This window comes from Diorhabda sublineata, chromosome 3 (assembly GCF_026230105.1).
Source record: "Diorhabda sublineata isolate icDioSubl1.1 chromosome 3, icDioSubl1.1, whole genome shotgun sequence".
In the NCBI taxonomy this organism is placed as follows: Eukaryota; Metazoa; Arthropoda; class Insecta; order Coleoptera; family Chrysomelidae; genus Diorhabda; species Diorhabda sublineata.
Window position 1 is genome coordinate 23,623,677 of NC_079476.1, and position 18,582 is coordinate 23,642,258.

The following is an 18,582-nucleotide window of genomic DNA, read 5'->3' on the forward strand; positions in this document are numbered from 1 at the left end:
TGATATCGGAATTACTTTCTACTTATTGCACAGGTTACAAAGCGTCCTCACGACCTCAGCAAGTACGTGACTTCAAGTATTTAATTATGGGTACACTCATATTCTTCAAATGAATGCATTTCATTTCATTTAAACTTACGACGGTAGTTGTAAATAGAGATTAACAGCACTCAGACCTTTTAAGTCCCAAGTTTTATAATTAACAATATATTACAAACTCAAGTATAAAGAAATTCCATTACTTTTTTTACGATACATCTTCCGTTTTCGACTTCTGTTCTTTCTCTCCACTCAATTATTCCCACTCTTCTTTAATCTGATGTTACCTCTCGTATCTATTTATCTTTCGACCTGCCTCTTTTTTTCTGATTTCCTTTCCACCTGTGCTATCTTGACAATTCTGTTTGCATTCATTCTGTACACATGACTCTTTGAGCTCTAAATACTCGTAAGCTTCTCCACAAAGATTTGATAATTTTTACCTCCCTAGTATTTTTCGGAGTACTCACATTCGATGGAGAGCAACTGGTCAACCGAGGCGTATCTCCAGACGTAAATATAAGTGCAATAGAAAAGTAGCTCTGCAAGATCGTTTTATTACTACGCATCAAACTATCAACCAATGGTTTGGAGAGAAAAGTAAACCTATTATTATGCGTACTATACTTTTTTCTTTGGTTTGGTTCTTTTCATACTCAGATTAGTACTTCTATCATGTGAACCACTGTTGGCAAAGTTTATCTGGTGTAGAAAATTGTATCAATGGGAGATTATTAGATGTTTGAAATTATTGCTTACGGTACGCAACCACCTACTTCATCCAATCTATGACCATATCTAAATGGGCATCCACATATTACACTTTGAACTATTCAGTGTCATAAAGATGGTTGTTTAATTTTTTGTAATAGCCACCTCAATAATCATTTTTAAATCATATCTAATATTGTGGGATATTATGAAGAGAGGACTACCCAGTTTGCACAACCTTCAACATATTCTAGCGAAGTTGATATACGAAGTTAATATTGTACTCAAGGCTTCGATACCTAGACGCAAATTCAGCTATGGGTCGCCAATAACGTCTCAATTATTTATCTACGAGGATATATTGAAAACTTCTTAGCCTACTATAGAACCAAACAAAATTTCAATGTCAAAATATTTTATTACTCAACATATTCTCCTCTTAATTGGATACATTTATTACAGCGAACCTGGAACGTCTCTAGACCTTTCAAAAAAAATGTTTCTTCTTGCTCTGCAAATCAGACCTCCACAACTTTTATTACCTCCTCTCTGGAAGAAAATTTACCTTTTAAACTTTTTTTTAGTTGAGTAAAGTGATGATAGTCGGACGGAGCCAAATCTGGTGAATAAGGGGGGTGCTCTAGTAATTCAAACACTAAATCACGAATTTTTTGCACGGCAACATGAGATTTGTTTGCAGGGGCGTTATCCTAAAAAACAAAACACCTTTGGATAGCTTTCCGCGTCTTTTCTCTTTAATTTTTTCCCGTAGAGTGATCAGTAATGTCGAATAGTAATCTCCAGTTATTGTTCTACCCTTATCCAAAAAATCAATCATGATTACTCCATGGAAATCCCAAAAAACTGAAGCAAGAACTTTTCCAGCAGATTTTTGGACTCGAAACATCTTAGGTCTTGAAGAACCAGAGTGTCGCCATTCCATCGATTGTTGTTTTGTTTCTGGATCGTAGAAATGTGCCCAAGTCTCATCCATAGTAAGAACTCAGCTTCAAATCGAGCACAGATCGAACGCAATACTTCTACCCTTGCACGCTTTTGGTCCACATTCAAACATTTGGGGATCCATTTTGCAGCACTTGTTTTCATGTCCGAATTGACGTGAACTATATGATAAACGCTTTCGTATGACGTACTTGATGATGGCCCGATACTCCAATTTTTCGATTTTCACAATTTCTTTTTATTTATTGCGTAACTCTGGTTTACTTTTTTGACGTCAAACTCAACACTTACACTTCTAATAATTTATTGTTCGTTGCTATTCTAACGCAATATTTTGTTTATGCATGGAACTATATATCAATACATCTTCGTAAATATATAATACACAATAAGATTCATGCCTCTGAGTAAATTACGACCAATCTAGTTCGAGATTACCTGTACCAACCTAAGCTACATTTCCTTAAAGGTTATTAAAACGTAAAGTCTTGATGTAAGCTTATCACATTACTGAGAAAACACTTTTAGTGTTTTACTACACACAGGGATAGCTTGGGCATATATAATTCGTACTTTTGGTATAGTTTTTGGATGATGGTTGTCTCAGTTTTGGTCGTCGAAGTCGGTTCGAAGTCGGTCAAACTGATACGACCACATTTGATTAGCTGTCCAAAACTTTATGGTCTCAAATGATAGTGCTGAATTTCCATACAAAGTGTCTACCTCCTCGTTTACTTGGATAGGCACATTATTTTTTAAAAACAAATATAGTAAAACCTTCAATGTTTACCACCTCTCTATGTTGAACGAATTTTGTTAGTTGAATTTGTCACAATGTATTTTTTCAACCTCCTTAAGTTGTACATTAACCACTTTTGATCTTCGTAACTTGACCACTGATATTTTCTTGAATATTCATTTGTCCGTTTTTTCGTTTCTAGAAATTTCTTTATCAGTAATTCCGCTCATCCGATTATGATGAGCGGCAAAGATAAGAAAAAAGTGTTATTTATTTATTTTTCTATGAGTTGCTAAAAGTACGAGTTGAGAAAATATATTTTCCAACTTATTTTGATAATTGCTTATATCGTCAGGTTTATATCGGAAACGTTTCTCACAATCCTGGTTTTATATTTTCATATTAAATAACAGAAATATGGAACGATGCAATAATTTGGAATATAACTTATCCAGTTCCGAAATAATATAAAACCATTTATTGCAGTAGTCTTCGCCTAATCGTTTTCCATAAATTATTATGTCTGTGGAGTATTTCCTAGGGATTTCTCACGTGGCATTGACCCACTTTAGCTCGGAATTCACGTTCAACTCGAAGTTCTCTTTTTTTATGAGTTGCGGGTGCGTGCACCAATCAATATCGTGCCGACTGAACACATTTGGGAGTTGGAATCGACAAATAATTCACTTATAAATTTTGAGGAATAAAATAATCAGGACTGATATGGTAGAGTTATTAATGATTTTTGTTTTGTTGCTTCAAATGGAGGAAAACTCTGCAACGAGATACCCTGCGCAATATAATTAAAATTGTGGAATATCTAGCGCATATACACTTTCAATTATCTGAAATATTTATTTATAATTATTCTCCTTCTTTTTTTCTGTTACTTATATGTTAAATTGTCTTTAAACATATTTGATCATTGATGTCCAAAACAGACAAAAATCTTTCTTACAAAACCTGTCAACTTCTTCTTCTTCCACATTTCTGTAATCGGATGTAGGAGATCTTTCACATCTACTTGTAGTGAGCTCTCTAGTTACCAGACAGAAAGGATCCTACATCTTAACAACGGGTCCAAACGTGAAATTTCAAAACCTATACTAAACACTACTATCTATCGGTGGTTTGCCATTGTCCATTCCAACAGGTAGCAAATTTTATTTTTCTATGCTGACCCGATCCGGGTTTGAGCCAAGGCTGACTTGGTTAGTACACAGCACAATTTCAATACACCATGACATCCATATCGAATCTTAATGGGATTGTAAACGAGTTTTTGTAATACCAAGCTTCTAAAATCATAGTTTTGCCCATTGCTATACTAAAACAAAATTTTGAACATTATTTTTCCTCTTGTTTTGAACTACTATCCTAGGTTACGCTTACCGCACTGGGATATCGCTTTCGGGAAAATCAATCAGAAGCACTATACTCAAAAGACAGTCGTCATAATCCTCCCCGACAAAATTTACGAATTTTTTTGGGGAAACTAGTGTGCCTTCACTCGACTGATTTTATCCCCCCCATGTCTCGTGACCAGTTTCAATTCGATTCAGTAATGACTCAACATGGCGGCGACATGTTTAGCAACCTGTGTATTGGTTACATTGCTTGGGCGTTGACACCCAGTTGTGTTGGTAGAACTGAGATGCCACGCACGCTGGCACCAAAACATATTTGGAAAGTTTCCTTATTTTCTAAATATCCCTCGTATATAAGAAGCTGGCGTTACAATATACTACAACTTTAAATTGTGATGACCACCTAGAATACTTGATTTAACCCTCTTATACTTAAAATATTTGAAAATTAAAATTTTTATCAGAATTCAGAAGATTACTTATGCTAATATTTTCGTATTTATATTATATATAGTTTAGTTGAATTACTGAACTATACTATAATTACTCTGGATTAATGGGGAAAATGTAGTTCTGACATTATTATTTTTTTCTTCCAATTAGGAAAACTCAAATAAAAGATTGTGAAAGCATTACTGTCAAATATTCGGCGGCTACTTACCTATAATCGTATTTTTTAAAGCTAATACCTCAAAGCAATAATCTCAACATGAATTAAAGAGCCCTCTCGGAGCAACATCACATAAATATTTCATTTGCGCGACAAAATTCTGCTCATCATTTGCATTATTGACAAAATCTACTTGTACTTCTGCCTCCAGGGTCTCTCCACTTTCGAAACACTTCAGACTTGAGATGTACTTATCTTTACAAACAAAATGCCACAATAACTTTCAAAGTATTGTTGCGTTCGCTCTTTTTATTTATATCTTTCTCTACGTCAATATTAAACGTGAAATGTGAAAATAAAACGGAAAAAGTTGAAGAGTTCTAGAAAAGTATTGTAAATAAATCTTGAGTGCTCAAATAAGACTGAAGTCTACAGTATTTGGTGATCTTTTTAATTGCAAACAAAGACTGTTCTACTACGACTATTTCATTGTCGCTGAAGCTTGGACAATAAAACAACTTATTTGAACAAGGTAAAAAACCTGAATGACGATTTTAAGCACTAAAATCTAATTGCCAAATAATTGAGATCTGGTAAGTGAACTCGATGAGAAAATACAGAAAAACCAGATTGTAGATGAAGAGATATAGATGATATAGGAATAATTTTGAAAAATTAAAGAAAATATAACATAAAGTGAAACATAAGTCGTAGGGATAAAAACAGTAGACACCAACGGATAGAGAAACACCAAACCGTGATTCACAAATGAAGTTAAAGGAATTAACAAAAGAAAAGAAAGATAAAATAGATTAACAGTAGAATCTCGATCGAGTATGAGAGGTACAAAACTGTTAGAGATGGAACAAACAATAAAATACTATAGCCAAAAACTTGAAACCATTCTCAACAGAAATGGAGACGGACGAATGCTACATAACAGCAAAAAACAAAAGACATTACAGAAGAAGAATAGTACGTTGAAAACACATATAACAATAATAATGTTGACAAAACATCGCTATAGATTTCAGTATATAATACTAATGAATCGGAAATAACACAATAGGAATTTAGCAATAGAAACAAAATTGAATAATAGAAAAGCTATTAAACTAAGAATCAATGGTTATGGTCAAAGATCTCATTAGATGCTAACCAGCTTTCAATAACAACATAATGGAACAAACGATTTAATTCAATAACATACCAATATTGAATGGGAGCAAGTAAAAATAATAATTAGAACGACTGAGATAAAAATGCTAAGAATAGTTGAGGATGTAGTCTCAGAGATGTAATGAGAGTTCAGGATATTAGATAAGAACTGAAAATTCAAAATATACGGGTTAGGGGAAGTAAACGAGACTAGAGAGATCGCGTCGAAAGGATTTCAGAAGATTGATGAGCAAAATGAACTAAAAACCAGCAATCGAATACCTTGAGATAACTAGGCAGCCCACCAGATGAGAGCTCTGGTGCTTAGCGTATTAAGAAGAGCTCTGAAGAAGGCTAAATATTCAAAATTAAATATAACAGTATCCCGAAAATGGAAAAGACGCTATAGATAAAAAGAAACTTGGAAAATATAATTGGTTCAAGACTTATTATTTTCTTTAAGAGGAAACCTACAAAAATATCTTGAACATATTCGTTAAGCTGCTTCATAAGAATTGAAGCGCAAGTATCAAGATAAGTAAAGGTTGAGAGCTACTTAATTTAACAGATGATTGATAATAAGAAATTGAATGAATAGAGCCAAAAAAAAAAATGTTGTTAACGTATAATAATATTTGATAAAAACTATGCAGAAGCAGGATTCGTTTCTAAAGATGATTTTTTTTCTGTAAATAGGAAAACGTTTGGCTCGAATTGAGCAGTATAGAGCTCTATTCCGACCAAAATATGATAATTAATCTTAAGTGAGTTCTGCTCGTCGGGCATTACTTTGAGCATGGTGGCTATTGATATCATTTTCCTACTTTGGTTTTATGTTTTTTCTTTTGCAAGTTAGAATTTGTTTTGCCATCTTGTTTACCGTATTCCAGTTTTCTTGGCTTTCTGGCATGTTCTTTATTATATTCTCAGGACTAGTAGGACTTTTCTTCCATCCACCTCAAGCATTCGAATAAAATGTGATTCGTTATATCTTGCTGCTTGCAATACATGTCGTATTTCCTTTCTCAATTGTCCATTTATCTTACCATCTACCCAACAATAATCTGAAAGCTTATCTTTTGTTTATTTTTCTGTTCAATGAGCATTATTTCTTCTACTTGTAGATCTATTGGCAATAGCCTTTCTATAGGCCGTAGGGCATTCGTTGAAGTTGTTCGATAGGTCTTCTTGGATTCTAGTGATTTTCTGAAGATGAACTGATTCCGTTCCCAGTCTAACTGTATTTTTTCTTAACACTATGAGGATATTCAGCTGTTCAGAGAATCATATACTATATTGCGTAAAAAGGAAGACCAAATTTTCGAATTGAACATATACTGTAACCAAATCAGTCGTTATCTTTCTTTCTCTTCATAATACTGTTTTGTTATTTGACTAAACGACCTTTGTCTTCTTGATCTCACACCACAGCGTAGTATGTAAAAATACGTTGATCCTAATGGAAATCCAACAATGTATGATTGCATCTGAACATTTTGTTATTGTATACTGATTTTATATCTAAAATTCCGCGTCACTATTATTATTATTAGATTTTAGTTTCAAGGAACGACTTTATTTGATTAGAACTTAATGATCGCAAATTTCGCATGGAACTGAGAATATGATAGTATTATAAATTACCACATTATTTGAAAATCTTGCAATTTCGTATGCTATATCGTATACCAATTCTGTATTTCCAGCGAAATTTTCAGATTTTAGAGAAATGCTCGGTGAAAGCACCCCACAACTTTTATTCAGTTTAATATATTCCAAGGAACTGAAATTTGCATCTCAAATGAAACGTTCCCCTTACATTATTTATTCAATTAGCACACTAACTCAATTCGAGATGAATTTCTGAGTAAAAACACAAATTATTCAAAGAAATGAAACTTGTAGCTTATCTCTGTAATATTTATCAAATATATGGAACGTTTAATCTTTGTGATGAATAAAGGAAAGTGTGTGCTAAGAACAGATATTAATGACGAAAGAAAATAAATAGAAGATAGCGAACAGTTAGGTAAAAATGGGAAGCTAAAAAGGTAAAAAAAAACAGGTGAGAAAAAAAATGAGAACAAGATAATGTTGAAAAACGAGGTGAATAAAGAGATGCACTAAATTGGGAAAAAAAGAAAGACAAGTAAAACTTGGAGAGCAAACAAAGCTAAAATAACAATAAAAGTTTTAACGACATCATGAACAAGTACTGTGGCTATGTCGTCGCTTTGTAGTACTTTTTATGCTAGATTCTTCCCGATAGTCAATATGACATCGTAAGCATCCAAACACATCCAAGTATCAAACATGTTAAACAGTGTAATAATAAGTGTTGTTGCAAATACTGTGCCCATATTGTTTTATGTGTCTAAACCTTCTACTTATAGAATAAAATGGATCAAATGAAGCCAACTGTTTGATTTCATGGGGTCTCATGGTTTATTGATCCTTTAAAAGAAGTGGAGGAATAACATATACAATGAAGACAAAGTGAAATAAGGAACGGAAGATTAGAATTAGGAAACAAATGAAACATAAAAAACTAGGGAAAACAAATGAAATTACGGGCAATAATTAGAATGAAAAAAAAGAGAAAAATATAATGAACAAGAAAATCGTTTAGAATTACGGATTGATACAAATAAAGTAGACAAACCAAACAGCAAAATTTCAATTTATACATGGATTCAACACATATTTGAGTGGTTCCTGAAAAGAAAAATATCCAAAAGTATCCAATAAATTTATGCTACCCCTACATTTACACAATTACACAGTTTACCTTCTTGTTTAGCATTGAGAATTCATAATCTTCATTTATAAAAAGTTGAAAACGCTTTGTGATTTCATTTGACAAACAGAACGTTTATGTTTACAACCATCAACATGAGCTTACAGTCTTGAACATCAAACACAAGTCTAATTTGCGTGTTTCCCCATAAGTTATTCTATTAGGTTAATCTCTCCGCAACCGCATATATGTATCATCGCCAGATATGAGCTCTGTGTGTATATATGCTGTCTAAGCTCGTTTCATCGAACAATAACGTTCAAATAATACTCAGGGTAGTTTTAAAGGGATAAAGTTAATTCCCGTGTCCTGTGAGCCCCATATATGGCTATTTAAAATACCCTAGATAGGGTGACATCACTCTTGATCGTTTAGTCACTCACGCTGGGTGAAATATTTAAAATTCATTCGGGAATATGGGCGTAAACAGATAATACCGTTGGTATTTGTGGGGGGATTATGAAACTATTTTTTTATTTATTGCTAAATGGACTACTACTATTAAATAAAGAGAATATAGGACACAGGACAACACGTTGTTTAGAGAAATATTAGAGTATAGTAGCCCTTGTTTACCCAGAGTTCCTTCTATTCTTTCTTCTCATGAACAAACTTGGCCCATTCTATTTTATTTTTTTATTGCTTTGTACCATGTTATCACCCTTCTACCATTTTTTGATTCTATGTTTTCTTAGATCTACCCCTCTTCCGTTTGTTATTTCATCGTGCTTCTCATATAGCTTTTACTGTTATTACCTTCATTCTCCTTAAGTACTTCAATACCATTGCTTGTATTCTGTTTATCAGTACTTTCACTTCCATATGTTAATATTAGCCAGTATACTATCTTTTATATCGTCATTTTGATTTTACTGATGATTTTTTACCAATGGAAGACGTTGAAAGTGCATAAAACAGCTTCGAGGCAATAGAGATTCTTTAATTTGTTTCGGCGCTAACCGTTCCTTCTTTGTATATGGTCACGTTTAAATAATTCATCATTTTAACTTCCCCTTCTCTTTTGTCTTGTTCATCTTTCGACTTTCCAGCATTAATCTTCAGTAATTATCTTTCCCATTTCTTATATCTATAACATTCTCACATTTTCTTTGTATGGTTTTAATTATATCATTCAAAACAACACCAGTCCCTGTCTTAGTTTTTTTTTGTTATGAAACATCAAGGGTTCACGTTGTTATCCTAAACTGTTTGCTTCGAATTGTCAAAAGCTTTGTGTAGATCTAGAACGCAATGTATACTACTTTTGGCCTGTGGTCTCCATTAATTGTGTAATTGTGAATTCATGATCTTGCTTATTGTCTTCTTTCCTCATCTTCTTTCCTAGTATGTTATCGTATACTTTGGAAACAGTTCTTAATAAAGTAATACTACTAAAATTTGTAATAAGCAATAAAGTGGTGTCATTAAATTTTGCTGTGGTTACTTTATTATTTTGTTCATAAGTATTGAAAAGAGAATAATCATGATTATTAATCAACAGAGAAGAAACGAGACTTTTAAAAAAGTATATTGTAAAGAAACGATCCTTCTTGCTGGAGCTACGCCTCTGTATGTATGCTACAACTTTCCATACAGCCCAAAAGCAGTTTCTCGTTGGTTGTTTCTTGAATATAGTCGATTGCTTCCTAGAGCATTATTAGTCTCACATTCAAAGCGTAACTTCAATGTAATATGCTGAGGCTCTTCATCTTCATCTCTCACTTACTATTGTCTTTAACACTTTTTTATGGATTTCCAGATATATTACGTTCTGCTTAGGAATAACTTTTTCTCCTTCCTTGGTAAACAGAAAGGCTTTGGTTTCATTCGAATCAGGTCAGTCTTCTACATAATTTCACCGTTGTGTAGATGATGCCAAATTTGCCCCTAAAAATAAGAGCTATGTTTTCTAAATAAATTTTATTTTCCGCCTGTTTGGGTTGGTTTGCTCAGAATCTACTATTAATACAAAACCTGACCTAACCTAACCTAAACTAACCTAACCACCTGACGTTGTATTGACCCTATTCTCACTTATATTTCCAGTGCGTTGTCAAATGCCACCAACATATCTAAGAAGACACACATGGCTGTTTTCTTGTGCTCCAAATTTGCCAGAATCAGTTAGTAAAAATATGAAGAATTTTATTCATCGCTTTGTTCGATATACATGCTGACATTTATTTAATGGACTCAGCATTGGATGTACGTCTCTAATATGATTGCAAGTTCTAAGTAATAATATTATTGTAGAGAATCACTTTTTTCTTCGTGATTTTTCAGAATAAAAATGCAACAAATTTCTAACTTGTCTTTTATCTTTGGAGAAGTAGGCACCAATCCACTTTGGAAGAAATACTCTTAAATATTAGTTCTCAAACTTTCAAGCATACATCAAAGTTCCAAGTATATTTACTACTTAGTGGAGTGGACTGATATATCTTGTTGAAGATAAAGCACAAGCTAATATCGGGCTGCTCTTTAGAGAACTAATTAGTATTCTCCTGGCATCTATAAACACTTTAGGAGACTCGTCACGTTTAGAATTGATTGAAATTACGCTTTCGGCAATTAACTTTATATTAGAATTAATTATTTAACTTGAAATCTTAATCATAACATAAAATTGAGGAGAATTTGAATAGTTTGTTTGATATATATCTTCAGAAATTAAACAAAAATGACATTTGGTCATTAAAGGTCGATTCCTTCCTGCTAACCAAATCTTTTATGTTGATGTATTGTTCAAACTGGTTTCAGTAAATGTATTTTGTTTATTTTCATTATTTAATTAGATTTAATTATTATAGATGGAGTGTCAATTTTGATGATTATAGTTTTAAACTTATTTTTCTATTCTTCTGGCACTCAGAAGCAGTTGATCAAGACATATTGTATTTTGAATCGCAATATTTGAGGAAACTACTCTCATTATAATAAACAGTAGTTTTAACAGTTCACTTTTATGGTATCGGCTTTTAAAATGTGGTTACATAGACGCATCCTCAAGATACCGTGGACAGCTATGCAAATAAGCGCTTCAGTCCGCAAATCCGTGATAGCCGATTTAATATCCTCCAGTTGATTATGACGGGTAAAGTTGAAGGTCGTAGAGGAAACAAGGTTAAATGTTGAAAAATATTAGAGAATGGACTGGGATAAGAGAAGCGGGACAGTTATCTAGACTAGCTCAAGATAGAGAGAGTTTTCCATGCTGATCCCCAACGTCAAAAGGACGCTAAGAAGAAGTTTCAAATAATAATTTATTGTCTACCCTTCAAATGAATGCTTTTCGCAACATATTTGGTATAAGTCAACTGCATTCTATCACGAATTTTAAGTCGATAGATTAATTAGAAGTTGTCTAAACATTCGAACGAACATAATAGAATTAAATAAAGTGTGATAGCTATAATAAAGAAAAAATCTTTTAATATCAATGGGAGCGTAAATTTTACTTGGATCACCTGTTATATACGATGTTAGCTTTGTGGTATCCTAAATATATTAGTTATACAAAAATCGTTTCAATAATAATAAAATATTCTCATAGAGGATGGTCGTAAAGAAAAAAATTAGAACTTTAATTAAGAACGTAAAAAACATTCAACAAAAGATTTAGCTTCTCAAAATGAGTCACGAAAATGATATAAATTATTCCTTCGTTCTTCTTAGCGAGATAAAGGATGTAGATCGTGAAATAATCAAGTTAACTGTATCTGACAATAATGGTTTATGCTCTTATCTGCAGATTTGAGTGATAAAGATGTCTTTCATTCAATGGAGTTTTTATGAAAGATTATTATTAACTGATCTAATTCTAATGATAACTCTTTTGATAGCGAAAGAAGATATTCGAAATTAATTGAATAAATGAGAAGTTTTAAGAAGTTTTTGGGATTTAGGCAGACTTAGAAATGCTCAAATTAATTCAAATTGTAATGATCAATCGCAAACCCCCTTTTTCATGTGTGTACAAGTGAATCTGTCAATAAAACAGATATATTACTTCAAGAATATCTCGTTTCAATTGAGAATGCACAGTTACTTCAACTAATTGTTTGTCTTTTGAGTATAAAATTATTACTTTAATGATTGGCATTAACTTTTTTTTCTTCTTCGGTCTCAATTTGATCAATCTGCCTGCTTTATCTTAGACTCCATGACTAGTCAGGTTTTAGGTTGTTGATCTAATCTAGAGGTGATTTATTATCAGCGACTACCATATTTATATCGATTAATGTGCCTGTTACATACAATCTTTCTATTCAGTGTCCTCATATTTACATAATCCAGCATTTATGTTATACATAAACGTCCCACCCCGCTCCCTGTCAATCAATGTCCTCTATACAACATCTCATTCGCTTCTAGATGTCTTTGCTATGTCACAACGACAGGCTCCCATTAAACTCATGATTGATGCAACCTTCGGAACACTAATGAAATATTATAAAATTCAGTTTTTCATGAGTTACTTAAATATTAAAGAATTTATTTTTTATCCATCAATAAGTTTTATAACTTATTTATCTTTCATGTTTATTAGTTATACTAAAAACTTATACTTATAAAATAGTTATTTTGAAATAAAAAAAATTGGATTAAAATTTATGGAATACGTTTTATCAAAAAAGGCGGCGCATCGAAACTCCGTCACTAAAATTAATGACATTGTAACAAGGAAAGTACTTCAATAGTTACCTAAACACACTTTATGTACTCATATTTTTTCTTTACTCTTCTGTGTTTTACTCGTCCTTGAACTTTACCGTTCCCGTTTAATAAGGACCAAAACAAAGAGTTATACTTTAATCAGGCCAAGTCCCCAAAGAAGCTCCTAGATTACTGGATTACAACCAGCGCAAATACCTACATATTTGCATACTATTTCGGATGGTAATAGGAATATAGGAGTTATAGTTCTTTGTGATGCAACGTTGGCATAACCTTCCGTTTAATTAAACAAAACTTTTGAATCTCAAGAGAATTTAGAGTTTCTCGTATAGCTTGCCAATTTGATTTGAGTCAAAGCTCGACAATAAATTACCTAATTTCTTTTTTAACTTAATGGCCACAATAGAAAAGTGACTACTGCTCGAAAATAGACAATAAGTAATAGGAAATAGGAGAAATATTTGATGAAAAACGTAAAGTTACAAAAGGAATCAATTTGATTCAATTTGCTCATGTAATTACGACTTTTAGGAGTTATCATCATATATATATAAGCAGCACAACAGGCCTTATAGACCCAATGCTGTCCTCCATCGGCTTCACGCCAGTTTTCTATTCCTATTGTTTCTAAAACTTCTCTACAAGCTTCTATCCATCTTTTTCGTGGACTCCGTTTTTTCCTTTTCGCTCCTCCTGTCAACAAGGATCTTTTCACCCAACGGTCTTCATCCATTATAGTTAAATGCCCCATCCATGATCTGACCACATATCCCATCTCAGCTTGACCATACAGTACTTTGATCCCTGCGTTCGTTCTTCTTCTCCACTCGTTTTGCTTTCGTACTCCTCCGAAAATCCTCTTTAGTACCTTTCTCTTCCACATGTTTATTTTGTTTTCTTTTCTTTTGTTCATGATCCAACACTCACTGCCATGCAGTACCGTTGGTTGTATAACTGTCTTGTAAATGCGTAGCTGTTTTGATCTTAAAAGTCCTCCTAGGGTTCCAAACGTTTTGTTCTCTCTCGCTAATATTTTGTCCATTTCCCTGGTCTCACCTTCTTCGTTTGTCACTGTCACTTCCAGGTATTCCAACTTTGTCAAATCTTGTTTTGTTCTGTCGTCACTTTCAATTGTTGCAGCTATTCAGATCCTTTCCCATCTCACTCTTTTGTTCATTTATGCACAGAGTTAACATTAGGTAAAATAAAATATTGATTTTCATTGTCCAATATAAATCCGAACATAAAATAAAACATTAGCTCTTCGTAAGCACATACTCTCACATGGTATTAAGTTTTCCTATAAGCATGAATACAACATTGTTTCATAGGAGCATGCTTTCATTCAATTGATTTTTATCGTGGTGCGCATTTCATAATTTTTTTTAAAGATTAATCCCAGAAAGGATTACAATGTAATTTCTATCTAAAAACAACAACAAAATAAAAGGTCGTAAATGAAAATAATTTGTGCAGCACTGCTATAAACTATTTCCTTCGTTTACGATATTGGAAAATCCAAAGGATTTCTATTAAATTTATTACCTCGACCATGTTCCGTCGAATAGTAGATTTAATTTCAGATAATAAGAGTCACTGTTTACATTTAAATCAAGACACAGATCTTCAAGTAATTCGTTCCAATCCTCTTGACTCAAATCTAATTGGAGAGGTTAATGTACTACGCGGATTAAAAGAACTAATTATTTTCAGTTATCCAAAGATTGGTAGATCAAATTCAGCCAATTCTACTTGTTTTTGTCTGAAAACTCTTCAGTCGATGCTTTGGAAGAAAATAAATCATTGATGACGACAGGAATTCTCATGTGATGAAGGACTCCAACGCTTCCAATGAATTTTTTCATTAATATCGTTTTCTTTCCGTCAACTCACTGTAGATATAGTCTATGCGCGTTCTAGAATTTTGTATTTTTTCTTTCTTCTCGATCTTTCTCTAATTAACATGTACTGATCATTCTGTTATTCTATTTGAGTACACGAAGAAACTAATAACTCAACCATAGTTTCACAAATATCATTTCAAATAATAAACGTTACAGATTTTATTTGCAGGACCGTAATGGTATTCCTTTAGGGATAAATTTAAAAAATATAATGTTCTACTGAATTCTGAATATACGAAGAAAAAACAAAACTGCATATTTTCTAAGTTCTTTGTTGCAACAAATATTTTCACATACCTTGAATTTTTTTTCCAATTTAAATATATATTTCGTTGCTTCGTGTTAAAAAATATGTTTTGTTTCACAGCTTTGATGTCCTATAAGACAATCTTCAAGTATTATTTGCTAAGAAGTTGATTAACCATTCACTGACGTGTCTTAAGTCTAAATATGGCAGGACGGTGGGAAGATTTGGTTACGAAATTAGGAAGGTAAGTTTCATATCACAATCGTAATACTGTGAAACATTCATTCTTATAAATATTAATGGCAAATAATCAATAAATTTCCAGGCTAAATAAAGACCGATTAAGAGGAATTTGTAATTTCTAAGTAAATATTTAATAAAGTGATTTGATAAGTATTATCAATAAATTTTAATGTATTGAACTTTATAATTTATTGTACATTGTTTGTTTTACTTATTTAATCCTTATGCTTTCCTTTAGAAGTGATGGTTTTGGACTTGAGTCATTACATAGTTTTCTTCTTCTATAGCTGTTCCAATTATTTTTTATCCCGTGTCTTCCAATTTATTTCTTGCTATCTAATTCCCTGATTTTTCACTGCCATCTTTATTTTTTCTGTCCATCACATCCTCGGTCTTCCTTTCTTTTCTTTTGCTTCATAAATCTTCGGTATTAAAAATTCTTCTCCGATTCTTATGGCATGGACAAACCATTTTAGTTGTCCTTTCACGAATTTATTGTAATGTTACTACTTATTTTGTCGTATGTTTTTCCTTTTTTATATATTTACATTTTGATTCCTTTCTTTCGTTGTTCTGGAAGAAGAAGAAACTGCATTGGTGGACGCAGCTCCAGCCGGTGAACTTGATGCTTTTGGTCCTGGTGGTATCCTAGGAGGTAGGGATCGTGGATACGCACGCGGTCGTGGAAAGGAAGATCAAAAAGAATAGATTTCAGTCACTAAGTTAGAACGTTTGGTGAAAGAAATCTATTTTTCTTTACCCCTTATGCAATTGGAAATCATAGAATTGGGGCAGACCTAAATGATAAGGAATTTGAAATCATGCCAGTACAGAAACAGACTCGTAGCGATCAACGTACTCGATTGAAGGCTTTTGTTGCCATTGACGAACGTGAAGAATATTTTGGTTTCGGAGTAAAATATTATTTTGGATAAGTGGTCTGTTCGTCTAAGTTACTGGGGTAATAAGGGTGATCAACTTTATAAAGTACCTGGCAAGGTTACTAGAAAGTGTGGATATATTGCTGTGAGGTTAATTCCAGCTCCTAGTGGTACTATATCGACCACTGTTCCTGAAAAGCTTATTCAAATGGCTGGTATTAAGGATTGTTATACTTCGGCCAAAATGTCAACTGGTTTATTGAGTAATTTCGCTAAAGCTACCTATGCGGTCATTGCCTAAACTTAAGCTTATTTAACACCTGACTTGTGGAAAGAGATGTCTCTGGCTGAAACCCCTGATCAAGAATTTGCTAACTACTTGTCTGGAAAGTGCTTAAATTTGCATAATTGTCGTCTTTTTTCTTTCAATTGTTAGATGTTTTCAATGGCTCAATTGGATTAAATAATATTTCAGTTGCACCAGTCCTCTCGTTTATCTCTTGTTCGAGTTATATTGTAATTCCAAAGCTTGTGACATACTCTATTTTTGATTTTTCTAATGTTATTTTATGCGTCCCCTTTTTTCAACTTATCACCATCGTTATCTGCATATACTATTCCATTTACCAGTGTCCGACTTTATATTGTCTTATTTGTTATTTTTATTTCTTTCTTCAACAATATACATAGGACAGACGTCTAAATATGTGGAAAATAGAATGAAAAGTCAATTCCATGACCACAATAAACCGTGAAGTAGAAAATTATACAATCAATTATCCTTGTAAAATGAAACTAATATTCTATCCAGATTTAATAGGTATCAAGTCATATCTAGCAACGTGATATTGATGTTAGTATATATTTAAGTACTGATTATATATACATTAATTTTTAGTGCTATTCCTCGATCAACACCCGCAACCATCCTCGGAACATTCAAAACTAAAGTATCAACTACCAGGACGCATCAACCGATACTGAATAAATTGTGGACATTGTCCCGTTAGCGTCTCCCGTCCCGGATGTCCCACCACGGGATGTTACGAAGGGACACCTCTACTATGCTTATCTACAGCCTTTCTAACGATGATTCGGAGATAGTGTTCACTTTGAGATCGCTAGCTCAGGCCAGTATCATTTTTGTTATGGCACTGGCTATTATTATTACAAATGTTCTCATTATTGCTACATTACTAAATTTCAGAGGTAAGCATTTTAAATATTGAAAAGTCATGTTTTTTACATCTTGTAATACTTGTACATCCAGTAGGGCATCGACTATCTGAAACACGTTTACAAGTGTTTCTGATAAACTTAGTTGTTGGAGTATTTGAAAAAATATGCTATTGGATCAAGTTTAGCTCGGGAAACAGGAGTTGAGACTGCTTTCTAACATTATGGAAGTTTACACAGAAAGCTATGAAAATTGCAGAAAATCAGGATTTAAACATCGCAGTTTACACCTGGTATTAGCAAATATGTGAGCAAGAGCACCAATAATAGTAGCCTTATGATTTGTGATAAAGCTTCAAGACAACCATTAGTTGAGGAATGGATATCCAAAGTGAAAAGATCTAGGTTGATATTGAAGCATCAGAAAAGATTCGTTGACAATTCTGCTCAAGAAGAAAAGCAAAAAAACGCCAATATCTATAATGCATATACTTAATAAACATGCAAACCAAATCCTTGTCTTAAAAGAAAGAGATTTAAGCTTCTGGTTTCATGGTAACTAATGAATGTGGTTCATAGACTACCTTCGCTTGTCATAGGGAAAGCTAAGCCATCCTTCAAACCTATTGCTAGACAGAGACTGTTTCTACCCTGGAAACCTATTATCCAACCGATACACCGAACAGTGTATTAAATTAAATTCTAAATGATGCTCTAGATAATCATTTCTAATACTAGCTCTACTGGGACAAGAAAATGGCAAAAACATTCGTTAAACTTATAAAGCAATAAATATATACAACTATATGACTGCAGAAACTTGGAAATGCGTCATTGAAGAAGGTTGAACCTATGAATCGATCTGCGTCATTAATGATTATGAAAATATTAATGAATGGTTTGCTGGTAACGAAGATAACACTTTTCAACAAACGTTCATTAGTTTGACTGCCTTCTGTGTTAAAATCTAATTACTCAGTTTATCGAACACTGGACTATACGATGATAAAATTTGCGTGTTATGAGTTTGTGTTGGATATTTTATTAATATATCGAAATAATAAAATATT

The 18,582-nt window shown here is 32.9% G+C and overlaps 1 protein-coding gene and 1 pseudogene across 1 annotated transcript in view; both read left to right on the forward strand.

Moving 5' to 3' along the window:
• LOC130441623 (G-protein coupled receptor 52) overlaps window positions 1-18,582 on the forward strand; it is a 48,264-nt gene that overhangs the window by 17,443 nt on the left and 12,239 nt on the right. Inside the window, exons 3-4 of the mRNA XM_056775383.1 lie at window positions 15,333-15,456; window positions 17,235-17,545. Coding sequence (XP_056631361.1) covers window positions 17,362-17,545 — 184 coding nt within the window. The 5' untranslated portion in view covers window positions 15,333-15,456; window positions 17,235-17,361. The remainder of the gene's footprint in view (window positions 1-15,332; window positions 15,457-17,234; window positions 17,546-18,582) is intronic.
• LOC130441723 (40S ribosomal protein S2-like) lies at window positions 14,614-17,346 on the forward strand (annotated as a pseudogene).